This window comes from Lottia gigantea, assembly GCF_000327385.1.
Source record: "Lottia gigantea unplaced genomic scaffold LOTGIsca_7, whole genome shotgun sequence".
Lineage (NCBI taxonomy): Eukaryota > Metazoa > Mollusca > Gastropoda > Lottiidae > Lottia > Lottia gigantea.
This window is the reverse complement of record NW_008710370.1, coordinates 2,342,927-2,363,202: the sequence shown is the minus strand read 5'-3', so window position 1 is coordinate 2,363,202 and position 20,276 is coordinate 2,342,927. Positions and strand designations below refer to the sequence as shown.

Sequence of the window (20,276 nt, the reverse complement as noted above, 5' to 3'; positions counted from 1 at the left end):
AGAACAAGGGCAATATCTTAAACTAAATATTTTTAGAATCGAAAAATATTAAGTATAAGTTATTGCCCTTGTTCTTGAAAACGCGTTCAATTTTTAGCTCGTAAACACTCTAGAGGAGACAATTCTTGACGGATTTTAACGAAACTTGGCATGAGTGTTCATAATCACCCAAGGATGAACCCTATTGAAAATCAGAAGAATCGAAAAATATTTAGTATGAGTTATTGCCCTTGTTCTTGAAAACGCGTTCAATTTTGAGCTTGTAAACACTCTGGAAGGGACAATTCTTGATGGATTTTGATGAAACTTGGCATGAGTGTTTGCTATCAACCAAGGATAAACCCTATTGAAAATCAGAAGAATCGAAAAATATTTAGTATGAGTAATTGCCCTTGTTCTTGAAAACGCGTTCAATTTTTAGCTCGTAAACACTCTAGAAGGCACAATTCTTGACAGATTTTGACGAAACTTGGTGTGAGTGTTCATAATTACCCAAGGATGAACCCTATTGAAAATCAGAAGAATCGAAAAATATTTAGTATGAGTTGTTGCCCTTGTTTTTGAAAACGCGTTAAATTTTTAGCTCGTAATCATTCAAGAAGGCACAATTCTTGAGGGATTTTGATGAAACTTGGTGTGAATGTTCGTACTCACCCAAGGGTGAACCCTATTGAAAATCAGAAGAATTGAAAAATATTTTGTATGAGATTTTTGTTCGCTATCAAAATAACTATCCACTTGTAAATTTTCAGATCGATCGAAATAATCTATATATTAATATATAAAAACGCTAAAATTAAAACAAAAAAAATCAGCAACAAAAGTCAAAATCCAAAATTTTTTATAGAGCTAACTTTTAGTTATTAGTATAAAGTAACGAACAAAACACAAATTACAGTCAGAATTAGAGCAGTAATTCGAAATACGCAACAAATGGTTAATGTCATTTCCGGTTAGGCCAAAATGCGTCATTTTACAATCATGCGAAGTGTAGTTTTAGCTGGCGATTGTGACCAGAAATCAAGCCTTTATTCTGCACCCATGCAAATTCTGGACAGAAGGACAGAAAGAAACTACAGCTGAAAATTGTGCTACCACATTTTGATGTGGACCTATAAATAATTTAAAAACTTACATTAATTTTAGGTGCTAGCCCAAGTCTGATATCATTAACCTGTGAACACTCAAGAACTTCACCTTCCTAAAACAAAATTCATTTAATTAAGTTATAAACAATCTTTCATTTCTGATTTAACAATTGCTTGCCTATCACGATATACCCACTTCTTTGATAAATTTTCAGTACATCTAGGGCTGTCATCAATCTGTGTCAAATCATACCAAAAATCGTCAAATTTGAACTTGACCAAGATCTCATCATTATAAATGATAACACAGAATTTCATTATACTTCATTATTTCACTATATTGTGTTCACAAACACATTTTGATGCGTTTTTACTAAGACAAAGGCAATCACTCAAAAAAAAAAAAAAGGAAAATTGTCAATATTGAACATGACCCAGATCTCATCATTATTTTCATAAATGATAACAATGAATTTCAATATAAAAACCGTAGTATCTAATTCAAATTCAAGGACAATAACTGAACAAAGGTTCATCGAAAAATCATCCAATTTGAGTCTGACAGAAATCTTATAAATTCCAATGATCACACAAAGTTTCATCAAAATTGATTGAATATTCTAGCTTCTATTGTGACCACAAACAAATGTTGACATGATTTTACTAAATCATGGGCAATAACTTAAAAATAGTTTATCGAAAAATCATCAACTTAACTGAGATTTTATCAATCCCAATGCTAACACCAAGTTCATTAAGATCGGATGAATAGTATAGTCTATTTTGCGCTCACAAACAAATTTTTACACTTTTTACTAAGTCAATGGCAATTACTTAAAAAATGTTCTTAAAAAAACTATCATATTCCAACTTGACCAAGATCTTATCATTAGAAATGATCACACCAAACTTAATTAAAAACTGTAGTCTCTATTGCGCTCGCAAACAACAGATTTATTGATGACATTTGGGCTCAGTCTACTAAATCATCAGAAGAATCTCATAAATTTTTACACAAACTGAATAATCTTCACCCCAAAATTAAGTTTACAATGGATATTGACACAGATAAAGTGAATTTTTTTAGATGTGAGAGTAATTAAAGAGGGTAACAGATTAGAAACTGATCTATTCTGTAAAGAAACAATACATTATTTCAATTTGCTAAACATCTGAAGAATTCTGGATATAAAGACCAAATTGTAGAAACTGCCTTTAGCAAAGCAAGGGAAAGATCATGCCTTGAACTGCTATTTCCCTGACACCAAGCAGAAGATGAAAAGAAAATGAAGATTATTCTATGGACTAACACCTATGACCCACGACAACCAAATCTACACAAGATAGCTTGCGAGGCAAGGTAACATACGCCCACTGGCAGCTATCAGAAATGACTAAGGTACGAATTTTTTTTTTATATTGAAGAAATTTATTAGTTTGAATTCAATTACATATATATATATGCCAGTTATTTATGCTGAGTAATTCCACAAAATTTTTTAAAATCAATATCAATAACCCAAATACAACAAACAATTAAATCACACAGCTCTAATCAAGGGCAAAAAAGAACTTTTGACGCATGTTTACAAAGTCAAGGGCAATAAGTCAAACAAGTTTATCAAAAATATCTCAAGTTAGAACTTGTTCGAGATATTATCAATGCCAATGATCACACCAAGTTTCATCAAAATCGGTTGAAAACTGTAGCTTCTATTGTGGTCACAAACAATTTTTGACGCATTTTTACAAAAATCAAGGGCAATGAGTAATTTTACAAATTTTGTTAAAATCAATATCAATAACCTAAATACAACAAACAATTAAATCACACAGCTCTAAAACAACTTTTGAAGTTTACAAAGTCAAGGGCAATAACTCAAAGATAGATTGCTAGGCAAGGTAACGTACGCCCACTTCCAGCTGTCAGAAATGATAACAAAGTCTGTAGTGGTTTAATATGTGAAACCTATCATCCGATTTTTAATAATTTCAAGCTTTACTGAGATCTCATACCAAGTTTCATCAAGATCATATAAAAAATGTAGTCTCTTTCAGGTCTACAAGCCAAATTAGATGCATTGAATTAATTCAAGTTCAGTCGATTGTTACCCATTTCAACTTGACTGAGATCTTGAGCCGATTTTGAACTGTGGCACTTCCGGTTTTGCAAAAATGTTCCAAAATATATTCATTAGCAACATTGCCACTACAGAAGGTCTAGAGAAGTTGAAATGTTGCTGCAACTAATGCAGTCTATGCTCAGGAAGGTGTGTAAAAAACGAAAAAAAAAAAAAAAAAAAAAAAAAAAAAAAGGGACATTTCGATAATGTCCCACAAAAACATTTCTCAGTTTTCTGTCATGTTACTGGCAGTCCAAATTATCCAGACATTCAAAGAATTTAATAGAGCAAAGGCTGGTATGTCATGTTAAACAAGTCTCTAGTGTCAGTCAGGATAATAAAAATTTTGTGGGGTTCCATAGCACAGTCAGTGACTGTTGGTTCTTCATTTTTATATGCCCACATTATAATGTGTAATAAATTATAAAACTTAACATCAAATACCATCCTTTAATGCCCAATGTTTCGTCAAAAAAGTTTTGACTTCATCAGGGGAAGAAACAAACTACAAATGGTGGAAGGCAGTTAAGATTAAAATTACAATATGACCTCACAAGGTTTATGACGTCACAATCTTAGAAACCACATAACAAAAGAAGGGTCAAATCACAAAATGGTGGGAGGCAATTTGATTCTTGAAAACATGACCTCAGAAGATTTATGACATCAAAATCTTAGATACAACATAACAAGTATGTAATGATGACTTCAAGAATTGCCAAAAAATCTAAACAGGAAGGGAAAAAAAGGGGGGGGTGGGGAATACACTAATATTTAGCAATTTTGAAACCTCCTGGTTTGAGTTCATTCAATCCATACGGCCATACAGAGTCAAGTCTATGAATCCGCAGAGTTTCTGCACTGTCTAATTTGCTTTTACTTTCATTTGGAATTTTCTCAAGAAGTGTGCATTTATAATCATGACCAGGTTGGTTAAAATGGGGGCAATATGAGGAGCTTTATGAATCAAGTCATGAAATAAGTTGTAAACCAAAAGATGTCCAATAATCTATTATTTGTATCATTACGATAAAGAATGGTATGAAACTACTAGAATGGTTCCAAAACATACTGAAAAAGAAAATATAGAAAAAGTTTATTCGCACTCTAATCCTTTTATAAGACATTATATCAGACGATCTATTAAAGGAGGAAGAGTTTCGGCAAATAGAAAAATATTTGAAACGAACAAAATGGATGAAATTTGTAATGTATTAAAGGAATTTACTTCACAAAGTGAAACTGAAAGTATTTCACAATAATACCAACCCTTAAAAGATAAAGATGGAGCCGTTAGATTATTGGACATATTTTTTCGTGACTTGGTTATATTTTATCAAACAACTTCCAAGACATAACGTATCTCTTTTAGCGTAAGGTTCCCATTCGTGTCTTAAAGATTCCCAGTTATCTTTGGTGTATTTTGCAATATTGATATCAGTGATCTTTCTCAAATTCATTGGTAGATTAGATGAATTACCCCATGCCGCCAAACTAGATGTTTCATGTTGATAGGAACATGTGAAATTAATATGTTGTAAATAATTATTATTACTTGTTATTTCTTTCTTTCTTTTCCATTTTTTCTGTAAATCTTCATCTGTGTATGGATTAGATAAAGGTAAAGATAGAATTCCTCTGGGTGTTTTTAAAGGGCATTGTGTTAGTTTTTTTTATATTTTTAAGCACGATCCAGTTATCAAAATTGCTACCGTTATGAGAAATTAATATTAATCTCTTTCTATCATATTGACCTAAATATTTCAACATTTGATCTATACAATCTGTACCTACAAATATTTCTACTATAATCATTAGTTTATCATAAAATTCTTCTGGAACATTATCTGCAGGATTTAAATCTGGAAAGAGATTATTTATTCTGTCTAACATTTTTCTTTTTTTTTTTAAATTAATTAACGTACACGCATAAGAAATTGCTTTACGCGTTTCACTTTCTGAATATGTTTCACAATCCCAAGCAAATAACCCAGCATCACTTATACTTGAAAACACGTTTAGTTTTAGAGGGGAAACCTGTGTTACTGCGTTATCGTCTCTACACGTTTTCCACACTTGTTCATAATTATCTTCTATTTCTTTAATACCCAAACTTTTTGTATTTCTTCTTAAAAGACAGAAATGCAAGTTGTGTAAATATAAAACCCAATCTAATTCCTCTTTTACAATTGTGGGGCGCAAATTTCTATTATTATGAGTATAAATTTGAAATGTAATATCACATTTCTTATTGAATTCATTAATTCTAGCAGATGTCATCACTCCTTTTCTATTTGCTTTTGAGAAACTATTCATGAAATTTTGAAATTCATTTGTTAAATCTTTGTTTAAAACATAATTTACAATTTTCACCTATATATTCATTTAATTTTTTGCTTAGTTCAGTTCCTCTTCCAACTTTTGATCTTTTAATTTCTTTAAAATTGTCTTTAAGTAAAAAGATACTTCCTGTAAAGTACCAATCAGAAGGGTCAGATTTTTCTTCCATATTTCTTAAGATAGTATGAAAAGTTTTGGCATTAAAACCAAGAAGTTTCATAAATTGTTTGTGCTTTCCATCTTGAAACATCTCTCCATCTGTTTCAATTTGTCCTTTAAATGTTAAAAATTTATTGGAAACAACCTTGATAATATTTGAAAATAACACGTTTTCTATGAATGTTTCATCATCATTAATTTCAATTGATTCATTCATATTTTTTATATATGCTTTTTTAATGATCTATTTTTAAGTATTTTTTTTTAAATTTTATTGTTGATATTTCCATCTCAAATTTTTCTAGAATTTCATTGAATTCTTCTAATTCTTCAATAGTTATGTTCTTATCTTCTCTTGATCTTTCAAAAAATATGAAAATATATGTATTTAAAATTTTTATAAGTTTTCTTTTTATAATAAGATTTCTGTTTTGATGTATAACCTATAGCAATCAACCCACAAGATGAAGTTTGAATAGCAGTAATTGTGGCTAATACAGTTGGGACAAGTACTGGAACCATTAATCCACCAGTTGCAGCCATTGCAACTGTTGTTCCTACTGTTAGAAGTACACTCAGTGTTTTGAAAACAGAATCAACTCTAATCCATCTTTTCTTACATTTATTATACTGTTCTAGTTTTCTTTTAACTCGTTTTTTTTTGTCTATCATATATTGTTGTCTAAATTTGAGTTCCATTTTTTTAAATTAAGTGAATTTCTGATAAAGAAAAAGATGGATATTGTTCAATATTTACAATAGGGAATCCTTTAATCTCTCTACCTCCTCCTATTATTTTTCGTTTATCTGTTATCATTACTTCGGGTGTATAAATAGTAACTTTTACAGATGCTAATGATATTTCTTCTTTCAAATCATTAATCTTATTTAGATGAACTGTAAAGTTTTTTTTTTCAATATTAATCTCTATACTACATCTACAAGTATATATACCACCAACTTCTTTATTACTATCTCCTTCATGACGTTCAATTATTGATGAAAATATTATAAATTCTTTATCTTGTTGACTTTTGTGAATATCAATTGAGGTAAATAAATCAGGATAATATTTTTGTACATTGAGTGAAAAACTAGTATTAACTAAATATAGTTTTGTATATTCAAAGTCTAATGTTCTTAAAAACGTATAACTCTTTATTGTGTGTGTTTTTAGTGGAGTTGGATTTCTAATAATGTTCATCCATGGTGAGCTTTCCGTCTTTAATATCATATCAAAATCACCTATTGAAAGAATATCGTTGTCATTGTCTGGTATTATTGACAATCTAAAGGTGTCTATATATTTTCCATTTGTTTTAATTTCATACATATGATTGTTGTTTTCATCATTAACTTCCAAATCTTTATATTCACATCTTTGATAAATTTGAAAATAGTTAGATGGATGAGAGAAGAAGATTGAATCGTTTTTAACTTTTACAGGAAAAAGAATTTCAATTAAAGATTTACATATCAAATATGTTTTTATCGTTTCCACTTATGAAAATACTTATATTTTAAATATAAATCCATATCCTTCCAACTGATATGTTGTTTCACCTGTAGGAATACGCTCAGTATTTCTCACACGAAAAACTGGAAGATTGAAATAATATGATTTTTTATTTTCCTTGAAATGTTTTTCTAATGTGGCTATATTTTTTTTCCTGTTTTAAAACTTTGTTATTAATAGTAGTTATCTGTTCTTGAATCTCACTATCATAAATATTTTGTATCAGTTGATTAATATTTGTTAGTTCTTTTTTTAATTCAGTTTTAAATTTAGTTTCTAGAGCAGTTGATTCCCGTTGCCATGTGTCTTCACTTATACCTGGTTTAATATTATCTATTAGTTGTTTAAGGTCTATTTTTTATTTTGCTATCTTATCTAATTTAGATAATAATAATTTTAAATTTTCTAATTGAGTTTTATCTACTAGATTGAGTAATTGTTTTTGAATAGTGACTATTTCACTATTATCATTAAGTTTAGTTTCTAATTCAGTTATTTTTTCTTCACTGGTTAATATTATCTATTAATTGTTTAAGATCTATTTTTATTGCTTTTTTATCTTATCATTTAAATTAGATATTAATGATTTTAAATTTTGAAATTGAGTTTTATCTACTACATTTAGAAGTTGTTGTTTAACACGTTGACTGCTGAAGCCATTTGATAGTCCCCACTTCCGTTGCCGGGCATTTAGCATCTATTTGGAATGTAGTAAGTATGAGTCGTAGTTTGGCAACATTTACAGACTTCTGTTTCGTTTGCACTTCCACGAGTCGTATTAAAGCAAAGCTTAACTCGCGTTGTCGACCTTGCCGTAATACGACTCGTATCATGGCAATACAATAAATGTTCTGTTAGTATTGCCGAACTACGATCTACAACCACCGAAGTTATGATAATGAATTATTATACTTGTTCTAATTTTAAGCCAATAAGAATTGCGCATGCGCTCTGAATTTGCTTCGCCACGTGTTAGTTGCCTTACCACGTGTACTTTGCCTTGAAAATGGCAGCGTCAAATGTTTTTAGCGCCAAAGAAATTGCTGACATTATAATGGAACAACCATCAACTGACGAGAGTGCTGAAGAATCTTCAGATACCACCACCATTGAAGATGAACTTTCTGATTCCAATTTTGGAAACCCTATGGTCTCCTCAGACTCAAATTCTTCAAGGTAAGTTTCATATGATTTTACGTCATGATATAGCCATGATGATATATGTAGATCAAGAATGATTTTAAGATACATAATATGGACCTAAGATTTCATTTCCTGGTATGGAAGTTTAGATATTGTTGTATTTCTTTGCAGTGATGGTGAAATGAAAACAACCCCCTGTGCACCAACAAGAGGTCGGGCAAGGGTTCGTGGTGGAGTGAAAGGAGGTCGCGGACAACATAGCATAACTCCCACCCGTGGTGGAGTGCGAACAAGAGGAGCCAAATGTGGAAGCGTTGTGAGGACGAGGGCTCTTGCAGGTGGTGACCCCAGGCCATTGTTAGAGGCTCTGGCGAATGGTGGTTTTGACGCTGATATTGAAAGTAATGATATAGATCATGTATTGGAACAAGAAGGTGATTCACAACAACCATTCCATACACATGAACCACAGACAATAAATGTCCGAAATGCTGAACCGGCCAAAAGGCAACATATATGGTCTGATGTAGCAAGTGGTCCTCCTATATTTCAATTTGATGAGCAATCTGGTCTTCTTGTGGAGACGCACGATGATAGTACAGGCGCATGTTTTGATTTATTTCTTACCGATGAACTCTTAAACTTAATGGTTGTTGAAACGAATCGATATGCTGGTATTGAAATCAACAAACAACGTCCGCTGCGACGAAAATCTAGATTCCATGACTGGAAGGAAACTAACACTGAAGAAATGAAACATTTCATAGCATTACTCCTTCATATGGGACCTGTTAACTTACCAACAGTGGAACATTATTGGAGCAATAATGCCCTATACAAATCCGTGTTTTTCAAGGGTGTCACAGGAAGAAATCGTTTTCAGCTTCTGTTCAGATTCTGGCACTTCGCCAATAACCGAGAACCATCTGATGATCGTCTTTATAAAATTAGACCAATGCTGGATAGTTTTAATCAGGGCATGGATAGAATATATTATCCCTTGAGGGAATTGTCAATTGATGAGTCCATGGTACTTTGGCGTGGTCGATTGATGTTTCGTCAGTATATCAAAAACAAGCGTCTTAAGTATGGTATAAAACTTTATGAATTGTGTGAGTCAAGAGGCTTAGTTCTTAGAATTCGTATATACTCAGGAACTTCCATCGAAGATCCTCATTGTCTAGGACAGTCTGCTGCAACCGTTCTTGATCTTTTACGAGGTTTTCTGGATAAGGGCCATGCTGTTTTTACAGACAATTACTATAACTCCATCGAATTATTCAAGTTGCTGTCAACACGCTCTACTTACATCTGTGGAACATTGAGAAGTGATAGGAAGGGTAACCCAAAAGAAGTTGTTAACAAGAAACTGAAGAAAGGGGAGGCTATTTGGAGAGAATCAGAAGGGGTCGCAGTTTGTAAATGGAAAGACAAAAGTGATGTGCTGACAATATCCAACATGCACTCCGTAGAGATGGTCGCAGTCAGAAATCGCAACGGAAAAGAAATCCAAAAACCAAACATAGTCAGAGATTATAACAGTGGTATGTCTGGGGTCGACAGATCCGACCAGATGCTATCTTATTACAGTGCATTGAGGAAAACTATGCGCTGGTACAAGAAAATAGGTCTTCATATCATAGAAGTTGCAGTGATGAACGCCCATATCTTGTACAATGACAAGCACTTGAAGAAAATGAGCCTTCTGGAATTCCGTGAGGCAGTGGTGATGCATCTAATAGAGGATCGTCTAACAAATGAACTGAAAATTTGAGCAAGACGTGGAGGAGTTGATGATTCAGCTGAATTTCATTTCCTTGAAGTAATCCCTCCTTCTGAGAAGAAACAGCGACCCACAAAGCCATGTCGGATTTGTTCACAGAATAAACAGAGACACGAAAGCCGTTACTTCTGCCCAGTCTGCAGAGAAAAACCAGCATTGTGCGTAGATAAATGTTTTAGGCAATATCATAATGAGAAAAACTGATTATGTAACTCATTGTTTTCTGTTTATGAGACAATTCGAAATAAACGCAAATGCTCTTTTGACAACTCTATCGTCCCTCATTGCCCACCCCTACCATACCCAATCGCGCCTACAAATATTCATGCTGATGCTTAGTCATGTTGAATTTATGATTAATAACAACATCCAGTGTTAAAAATCGCCAAAACTTTGAACCTTCCGTGTCAATAATAAGAATAAATATATTATAGATGAATTCTGGGGTTGGTATCTACAGAGTCAGATTTGTAAGCCCACAAAATAGCTTGAAACAACATTTTCCCGAAAAGTTTGTATTTTGTAGATTATATGGTGTCAGGTTCTGTTGCAGAACTATAAAACAAAGGTCTTTCTTCATTGCCGACGACTTTATGATCAATTGAAATTCATATAGCTAAATCCGAATATACTCGTAGTCGGCAATGGGTACTGAACCACTTTCCGAGTTATCTCATAGGTTGGCATTTAACGTGTTAATAGCATCTATTTCACTATTATCATTGAGTTTGGTTTCTAATTCAGTTAATTTTTCTTCACTTATACCTGGTTTAACATTATCTATTAGTTGTTTAAGGTCTATTTTTTGTTTTATCGGTCTATTTTTTGTTTTGTTATCTAATCATCTAATTTAGATATTAATAATTTTAAATTTTCTAATTGAGTTTTATCTACTACATTAAGTAATTGTTGTTTAATACCAACTCTTTGTTTTCGTATTTCACTATTATCAATAAGTTTTGTTTCTAATGTTGTTAATTTATCTTCACTTATACCTGGATTAATATTGGCTATTAGTTGTTTAAGATCTATTTTTTGTTTTGTAATCTTATCATCTAAATTAGATATTAATGAACTTAAAGGTTGTAATTGAGTTTTATCTACTACATTAAGTAATTGTTCTTCAACATAACTTTTCAAACTTGTTACTTCTTGTTGTAACTTATTATCATCAATAAAATATTTATTATTTATTTGTCGTTTGAAGTACCTTTCACATCGCCTGTTCTTTCTTTTAAATGTTCTTTATTTACTTTAATCAAATTTAATTGATCCATTAAATATTTCTTGTGAACAGCATCATAATCATTTTCTGGTAACTTTAAATTAGTTATGGTAAAATTATTCATATCTAAATCACCTTGAAGTTTGTCTCCAATTTGATCCACAAAGTAAGGTTTTGCTTTATTTATCCACGCTGTTGTGTTAGGTTTTTTAGTATCTAAAGGTAAAGAACCTAATCCAAATTTATTCGCCATTTTTATTAAGTTAAATTTATTATAATTTCTTCAAATTGATTTCCTAAACTCAACTGATAATAAAACCCAAAGTGAAAGTTGTCCACAAAATTTTTGACACGGTAATTGAAATTGAAATGTTGAACATTTGATTACTTTCACTAATTGCATTATCTCTTCAGTTGGTTCTAATCCAAAAGAATTGAAGAAATAAAAGTTATTTAAAGAGTCTTTGTATAAAGCAGAGTGATGAACTCCTTTTTGATCTTAAGTATATATATTTGTTTTAGCCAGAAATTTACCTTTCTTATATTTGAGATTATTTATTTCATCTCTCATACAATAATAAAACGGAGATATATTTAACTCATTTGCCCATTTCATAAGTTGAAAGATTGTAGTTGTATCGGTTCCGTATTTATCGAGAAAGATATTCATTTTAAAAGTCAGTTTTTTGAAGTTCGTTTTGATAGAACCTACCTATGATTTGTTCTTTGTCTTGATCGATTAATTCATATGTTGGAGGTGATGTGCTATTTACTTTATCTACGATAAATATTTCGTTTGTCCAAAATCCAACGTAGCCTTTTTCAAATTTGCTTTTATATTTGAAAATACGAACGCAATCTCCGACTTTAAATTTGGGTTTGATATTTAAATTGTTTATTTCATTTTCATAGTTATTTTGTGTGTTAATTGACTTTATAATATTTGGATTATTTGAGGCTTGTGTTGGTGTGACACCTATAGATGAATGAATTTTATTATTGTATTCATCTACAACCTCTGGTAATATTTTAAGCCATTTTTGGGATTTCAATTCCGTGAATTTTTTGAATAATATGTTTTTAACAGTTCTATTATAATCTACAGCTTTACCTTCACTATGTGTGCTGTAAATTTCAAATCCTAGAGATTTCATATTTTTGTTATAAAATTCACTTCCTTTATCTACCCATAACTTTTGATGTCGTCTGTCAGATTGTTTCATTATTGTTTCAAATGCGTGTTTGACTGATAAACCTGTTTTGTTTTTGAGAGGAATAACCCAAGTATATCTTGTGTACAAATCTATAACTGTTAAGCAATATTTATATCCTCTTTCGACTGGCATATTAATTAAATCTGCTGACCATATTTCATCTCTATTAAACACTTTGACTTTTATAAAATGTTTGTTTTTTCTAAATTCTTTGTGTATTTCATCTGCTATTCCCATATCCATTTTCATCTTTGCTTTCAAGAGTTTAATGATTAATGCTCTTTGAATTCTCTCTTTGAAAGTTGGATTTGAAATATTTTTAAGTTCGATTATCATTTGTTTGTCTGCTTCGTGTCTGGATGTTATGTTTTTAATTCTGTATAGTATGTCGTGTTTGAGCACTGCTGCGTCAACTCTATTGACTGGTTCTTCACCCGGTTTGGGTTTATCGTTTTGGCCTAATCGCAGATCTAACCTTGTACCTGGACCAGTATAATTATGACCAGGAAGATGTTTTTCTCCGGGGTATTTTGCCCATGGAAATCCAGGAAGAGAACTTAATGATTTTTGAATGTCAGAACCGAAATAAGTTTTAGGAGTTTGAGCAATTATCATTGACATTTTTATCTAATAATTCTAAAACCTTTTCCTTTTCTTTCTTGTTGTTCTATTCTCCTGTTTCGTAGTTCTCTTATTTGCTGTAATTCTTTCAATTCATCAGACTTTTTCACAGCATCGTTTATTTTAATTCCTGCTTTTGCAACTGACCCAAGAGCTTGCGTTTCAGAAGAAATAAGGGATTTGTTGATCGAGACAAAGTTGGCTACTTTTGGGATGAGAAATGTTCGAATTTGTGTTGTTTGTGTTTTAAAATTAAACTCATTCTGTTTTTAAATTAAAGTTAATTAAAGTTAATTTAAAGATATTATTGGCCTGGGATGCTTGGGGGTTGGTAAACTTGTACCCCTATAGGCACCAGATTTATTAACTGCGTGCATGGTGGGGTTGTTTGTTTCGTGGGCTTGCGGGCGCCGCGGGCAAAAGAGTAGTATAATTTATTGAAAGTGCCCCCTATCTATATACTCTTATACTACTGACTTTTTCCTTTTAATTGAATGTATCTGAGATCGTATAAAAAAAGTCTACCAAAATCAACCCTCGGAAAAAGGATTAATTCATGCATCAAAAAAGATAAAACCAACGAGGAGAATATGGCACCTACGGACCGCCATACATCATGAAGAGCTTGAAAAGGGAGATAATTCGTAGTGATTCTACAAGTGCCTTGGTAAATATTCAGAAACAAAACAACGAAAACGGAGCCATATTGCTTCATAGTATGTTGACTAATGCACATTTAACTGAATATGACGCTCCAGCGAAGAACAAACACGTCAAACACGACCGCTAACCCTATTCCTGTTTTTTAAAAATTCACCCAAGATTGTTCCATTTATTAGAAACATAATTATGTGAAAAATTATATCAAAAAATGGAAAACCAATCAAAAAAAAGTGGCCGTTAATAATTGAAAATGTAAGGAAGCTCATGAGTGACATTATGCGCACGTAATTTGCAATTCATTAAATTCATTGGGTTTTACAACAAATTTTGACTATATTGATGTCAGAATAAGTTACCTATTTCTAAAACACCCGATTTGGACTTTTTCGTCTTGAGATCGTTTGTTTTACTGTTTAAAGTTAAAAGTCACGAAATTCAAATAAACGATGCTGTAAGACCTTTTCCTTCTTTCAGAAGTATGGCAACCAGTAAGCTAAATATGGAAGATTGTGTCCTGTGTCATCAATCTCTCCAGAACGGACGGGATACTGTGACCTTACGACAAAAAGGTGGTAAAAGTATAAACGAAGCCAGCAAGGTAAGTGGTGACTCCATACTTACTGTTCCAGGTCAACAAGTACACCAAGATTGTCGGAAGTCATATATTAATCCAAAGTCTATTCTCCTAAACCAAAAGAAATCTCAAGATAAAGATACAGATTCCTTATTAGCATCAAAAGGAAGCCTGCGTTCCAGTTCTCTGTTTAATTTTCAACAACAGTGTCTATTCTGTGGTCAATCTACAAGACTGTCTGGAAATAAAAGAGGTCCTGATGTATTTCCATTTTGAACTTCAGATTTTGATAGTACAGTTATGGATATTTGCACAGACCGCAATGATGATTGGGCTGCTGAGGTGAAGGGAAGGGTGGAATATGCAGCTGATCTTTGCGCTTGTATCATCAAAGTTGAAGTGTTAATTTTCAAACCTACAGACATGTACCCAAAGAATTTTCCCCAGAAACAAAGAAACAGAGGACACCAGTTGGAAGACCATCAGCAAAAAGAGAAAGCTTTATATATGCAACAGAGTATTTGATACAGCATGACGATAAACAAATTACCATCATCGATCTAGTAAAGAAAATGGCAGAACATTGTGGGGAAGAAAATGCATATAGTATTTCACATATGAAGGTTGAATTATTAGAACATTTTGGAACTCGGATTGTAATATCGGAAATTAATGGAAAATCTCCAATACACTGCTAGGTCTATTCTCCAGGATTATTATGAAAATCAAACAAAGAGTAACACTGAATCGGAGACCAAATTAATCATCATGACAGCAGCCAAACTTCTTAAAAAAGATATACGTGCAATGGAAGCATCTAAGGACTGTTATACAGCGACAGAGAATTTGTCTTCTTTGGATAAAAACATCGACTTTGTTCTAGAATCTCTTCAGCTTCTGTTTCGGACTTTGTTTTCAAAAAATTCTGAATTACATGTAGCTTCCATTGGACAAGCAATTATACAAAACAAAGCAGTGCATTTCGCCTCTACCAATTGCACCATCATTTTGCATCTCGACTGCTAATTGATACCTTATCCAAGCTGGGATTTTGTTCTTGTTATACAGAAGTTCAGAAATTTGAGAAAGGCAAAGATCGTCCTATTACTGGATTAAATCTTGAAGGATGTCTACAATATGAAGCAGACAATGTTGATCATAATACTAGAACGCTTGATGGCAAAAATATGTTTCATGGTATGGGAAATGTAGCTGGCTTTACCCCTCGTATAGCCGGTTCCATCAAAGTTCCAAGACGGAATGTATCAACTGAAGAGTTGGTGTCATGGGCAAAATTAACAGTAAATATTATGTTAAAAAACCATCTGATCAAGGTTTTGCTGCATGAAAATATCAAGAACTTCGCAAAATAAGTGTTTTGGACAAAGTAGAAATGATGGACATCTTACATAGTGTGACCTGGCGTTTAAGAACACCTGCTCCAATCTGGTCTGGATTCATGCAAATGGTGAGCAAGGGAAATCATCCAGGACAATCGTCAATTGTGTTCCTTCGTATGATAGATATGGATCCTACAAACATGTCATGCGTCTATTCAACCATATACTTTGTCACTTCAGAGGCTTTATGTTATGGGACAACTCCAGTCCTGACCTTCGACCAGCCCCTTTATTGGAAAGCAATGGAGATAGTTTGCAACGAACATACTGGAAGTGATATAGCTGATGTAGTTCTGCGTCTGGGAGGTTTTCACACACAAATGAGCTTTCTGGGAAGCATAGGTCGTATCATGAGTGGGACAGGGCTACGAGATGTGTTCGAAACTATATTTGCTCTGAATGCCATATGTCATATGCTCAGCGGGAAAGCAGTAGCCAGGGCTGTGAGGGGAATTATGCTGGTGGATTTGGCTTTACATTCTCTTGTGGAACAGATGTTCCAGTGTGAATTCAGCGAAGAGTTCACAGAATATCCAGAACCCTTGCAAAATGTTCTTGCCTTTATGATAAGTTGATGAGTGAGGATTACAACAACAGTGAATCAATTGAATCGAATGAATCTCTTATTGAAATTTCTTACATGTCAGATTTGAAAGAGCAACTTCAGCGATCTAGGACATCATCTCTATGGATCAGTTTCTGTGAAATGATGGCGATTCTTAGACGATTTCTCAAGGCTGAAAGGACTGGAAATTGGGACTTACATTACTTACTCAGGAAATGTTACCATACTTTGCAGCATCTGGACATAACCTGTATACAAAATCTGCCTATATTTACCTCTCAAAAATGCAAAATCTTGAATCGGAACATCCGGACGTTTATAAACACTTTCAGGATGGTCATCACGTTCTTCGGCTTACAGGATTACAAAACGAGGGACTTGATATCTTACGCTGGAGGAAATTCACTTCAAAAGTAGGATCTGGGTACGTTGGCGTCCAAATCAAAACTCTGCCTCCAACCTCTGATGCAGCAAAATACCACAGCTTGAGAACGTATCTGCAGTGTCAACAATGAGTGAACAATGAACAGAGTCTTGATCCTACAGAATGGGGGTGGTATATGCAGGATGGGAAACTGTTTCCAGTCAAGTTGTCAATTGCACCAGCACCCGAACAGTTAATGAAAATGATCAAATGCAACTGCAAACTTAACTGTGATACAAGACGATGCACCTCTCGTAGAAATGGACTAGAGTGTTCAGCTTCCTGTGGGGAATATAGAGGAATAAACATTTTAAATTTTTCGGCCTTTCTTTGTGTATGTCCTCTATTTGACCTTGAACGATTATAATGAATTTAAGTGTTCCTCTGATACTTTTCATGCAGCAAATAGAAATTATATATCTAGACTGTTGTTTAATTTAAATATATTAGAAAGAAAACTGTAATAAAATAGAATTTCTGCCATCCTACAAATTTACCATAATACGAATATATGACATATATAGGCCTATATCTTGTGACCATGAGTTGATTTTGGTAGACTTTTTTTTCCTGAAAGCTAATATGGTATCAAATAACATAAAAGATGAATTAATTCTGTTGCAATTTTCTTGAGGTTGGCCTATTATTTTGACCAAAATGACCAGACTATTTATATGTAAATTTTTTGTTACTAATTGCTAATGCATTGTCTGTATAATAATTAAGTGCTAATAGGCTGAACTTTAATTGGGCATATCTCGGGGAAATAGTATTCCGATTTGGACAAATAAGGTGTCATTGGCTACCATTTGGAGAGCTCTATCAAACAAGATTAAAAAAAGTAACATTTTAAAGGGTTGAAAAAAATGTCCAATTGCCTAACAGAAGAGTTGTGATAAATTAAGAAATTCCATAAGACGCACCCATAACAGAAAATTAACATCATTGACGCCGTCAGAAATTACCCCCCTCTGACACTGTGAAGAAAAAGACAACCAGACGATTTGATAGAAAGAAGAAATGTGCCTGAAATGCTAAATTGGTTAAGTGGTCCACAAGATCATTCATCTTCAATGTGAGTTCAAGAACTTTATCAGATTCTGAATCTCAATTACTAAGCAAAGGGTTATCGTTTTGTCCAGTTCCAATGCTTCCACCTTCACTCTACATTAAGAGTGACTGGTCACCACCAACTGGCAGAGATGATGCATTGGAACTTTATTGCCTCATCCAATCTCAAACTGTGAAAAGTCACATAGAAAAAAGAATCCACGATAATCTAACAACGGAAGAAAGATTAGCATTGTCAGCATTAAGGAATGATACAGAAATTGTGATAGGTAAAGCTGACAAAGGAGGTGGTATCGTTATTTGGGACCGACAAGACTACATCAAAGAATGTGAGAAACGTCTTCAGGACGATTCAGTGTATCAGAAAGTAGGGAAAGATAATTTTAATGAGATCCATGATCAACTGTAAAATTGAATTTATTCATTGAAAATTGATGATAAAGAGAAAGAAGCTATCCTCCATAGACCAGTTAAGACACCAGCCCACTTTTACATTCTTGGCAAAATACATCAAGTTAAAACTACATTAGAAATTCCACCTGACAGACCTATATGTAGTCAGATAACAGCTCCTACATATAAGGCATCTCAATGGCTTGACTGGAAATTAAAAGAGGTAGCTCAGGATTACTGTCATGAAGTTGTCAGAGACACCACTCATTTTCTACAAAAAATCCAATCTCTCAACAACAGTTCTATACCAGAAGATAGTCACCTGCTTACTCTTGATGTTATTAGCCTTTATCCCAACATCATATCTGAAGGTCTTGATGCTTTGAAAGATGCTCTGGAGAAAACGAACAACATCAGTCTAGAAGAAACTAATAGCATTCTACAAGTTGCAGACTTTGTTCTGCACAACAATGAATTTGAATTCAATGGGAACTTCTTCAGACAGATATCTGGGACATCTATGGGGATACCTTTTGCAGTTACATATGCAAATATCTATATGACCTATTGGATGAATAAATTTTGGAATTCTTTATCTGAAAAACCAGACATATCTTGCAGAGATATTGATGACATTTGGGCTCAGTCTACTAAATCACCAAAAGAATCTCACAAATTTTTACACAAACTGAATAATCTTCACCCCAAAATTAAATTTACAATGGATATTGACACAGATAAAGTGAATATTTTAGATGTAAAAGTAATTAAAGAGGGTAACAGATTTGAAACTGGGCCCCGTTTCTCAAAAAATCGTATGTTTACGACTAATTCTGGTGTAAACTTATGAGTGGTCAAAGCTGTCGTAACTATCAGGTGGTAGAACCAAATAGTCTTTTTTCACAATAAATAAGTGTATTTTATGGGAAAAAAGGAAAATTTGACATCAGATTTGATCCCTGAGTGGGTTTGACTGAGCAGGAAATTGTCAAGTGGCACTGACCACCTTCTCAAATTTTCGTCTTCCTCTTCATTGAAAGCCGCCATTTTTTTCGCTTCGGCGATGACGTCAAAACATACATAACGTCATCATTATGTTTCATTGACGCTGGAAATCAAAATTTCGGAGCGCTTTAAATTGCAATGAACAATAAATTTGATCTTTTGAGAAACGCCATTTACGATCAAATCAACACTTACAACCTACGACTGATCGTAAGATTTTTTGAGAAACGGGGCCCTGATCTATTCTGTAAAGAAACAGCTAGCCACCACTATCTACCACCTAGCGGCTGCCATCCTAATCAAATCTACACAAGATAGCTTGCGAGGCAAGGTAACATACGCTCACTGGCAGCTGTCAGAAATGACTAAAGTACGAATTTTCTCACATTGAAGAAATTTTATTAGTTTGAAATCAATTACATATATATATATACCAGTTATTTATGCTGAGTAATTCCACAAAATTTTTTAAAATCAATATCAATAACCTAAATACAACAAACAATTAAATCATACAGCTCTAATCAAGGGCAAAAAACAACTTTTGATGTTTACAAAGTCGAGGGCAATAACAGACATAAAAGACACAGACATTTTAAGGACAAGCTACAGAATGACAGACATATTAAAAACAAGGAAAATCATTGCGGCAGGACGCAGGAATTAGACCTTGGGAAATTTATTAAGGGAAAACAAATTAAAACAGTGTGTAGAAAATGTGAATATTGGAATGTGTACCTTGTAATGAACCCAAGTGCAAAACTTGTGAAAAGATGAACACAACTAACACAATCACCAAAAGACACTCAAAATCATTTTTATATCAAAGACTCTTTAAATTATCAGAGTAATTTTGTTATATATTGTCTTACTTGTTAATTATGTCAATTTCAGTATGTTGGACAGACAATAACCCCCTTCAATATTAGACATAACAAACATAGGAGCAACATCAAATTGAAAACGGTT

General features: G+C 33.1%; 4 protein-coding genes across 4 annotated transcripts; 2 read left to right on the top strand and 2 right to left on the bottom strand.

The window, feature by feature from the left end:
• Positions 1-4,509: 4,509 nt before the first annotated feature.
• LOTGIDRAFT_155022 (hypothetical protein) lies at positions 4,510-5,491 on the bottom strand (the record flags this gene model as incomplete). Its single annotated transcript, XM_009065533.1, has 2 exons — positions 4,510-4,811; positions 5,002-5,491. The coding sequence occupies 2 exons, from the start codon at positions 5,489-5,491 to the stop codon at positions 4,510-4,512; spliced, it is 792 nt and encodes a 263-aa protein (XP_009063781.1).
• Positions 5,492-8,232: 2,741 nt separating this feature from the next.
• Positions 8,233-10,356, top strand: LOTGIDRAFT_155021 (hypothetical protein; the record flags this gene model as incomplete). The annotated part of the gene is made up of 3 exons (XM_009065532.1): positions 8,233-8,402; positions 8,541-8,965; positions 10,193-10,356. The coding sequence occupies 3 exons, from the start codon at positions 8,233-8,235 to the stop codon at positions 10,354-10,356; spliced, it is 759 nt and encodes a 252-aa protein (XP_009063780.1).
• Positions 10,357-10,989: 633 nt separating this feature from the next.
• Positions 10,990-13,212, bottom strand: LOTGIDRAFT_155020 (hypothetical protein; the record flags this gene model as incomplete). Its single annotated transcript, XM_009065531.1, has 3 exons — positions 10,990-11,207; positions 11,363-11,593; positions 13,074-13,212. The coding sequence occupies 3 exons, from the start codon at positions 13,210-13,212 to the stop codon at positions 10,990-10,992; spliced, it is 588 nt and encodes a 195-aa protein (XP_009063779.1).
• Positions 13,213-15,842: 2,630 nt separating this feature from the next.
• Positions 15,843-16,424, top strand: LOTGIDRAFT_155019 (hypothetical protein; the record flags this gene model as incomplete). Its single annotated transcript, XM_009065530.1, has 1 exon — positions 15,843-16,424. One exon carries the CDS (start codon positions 15,843-15,845, stop codon positions 16,422-16,424), a length of 582 nt encoding a protein of 193 aa, XP_009063778.1.
• Positions 16,425-20,276: the final 3,852 nt, after the last annotated feature.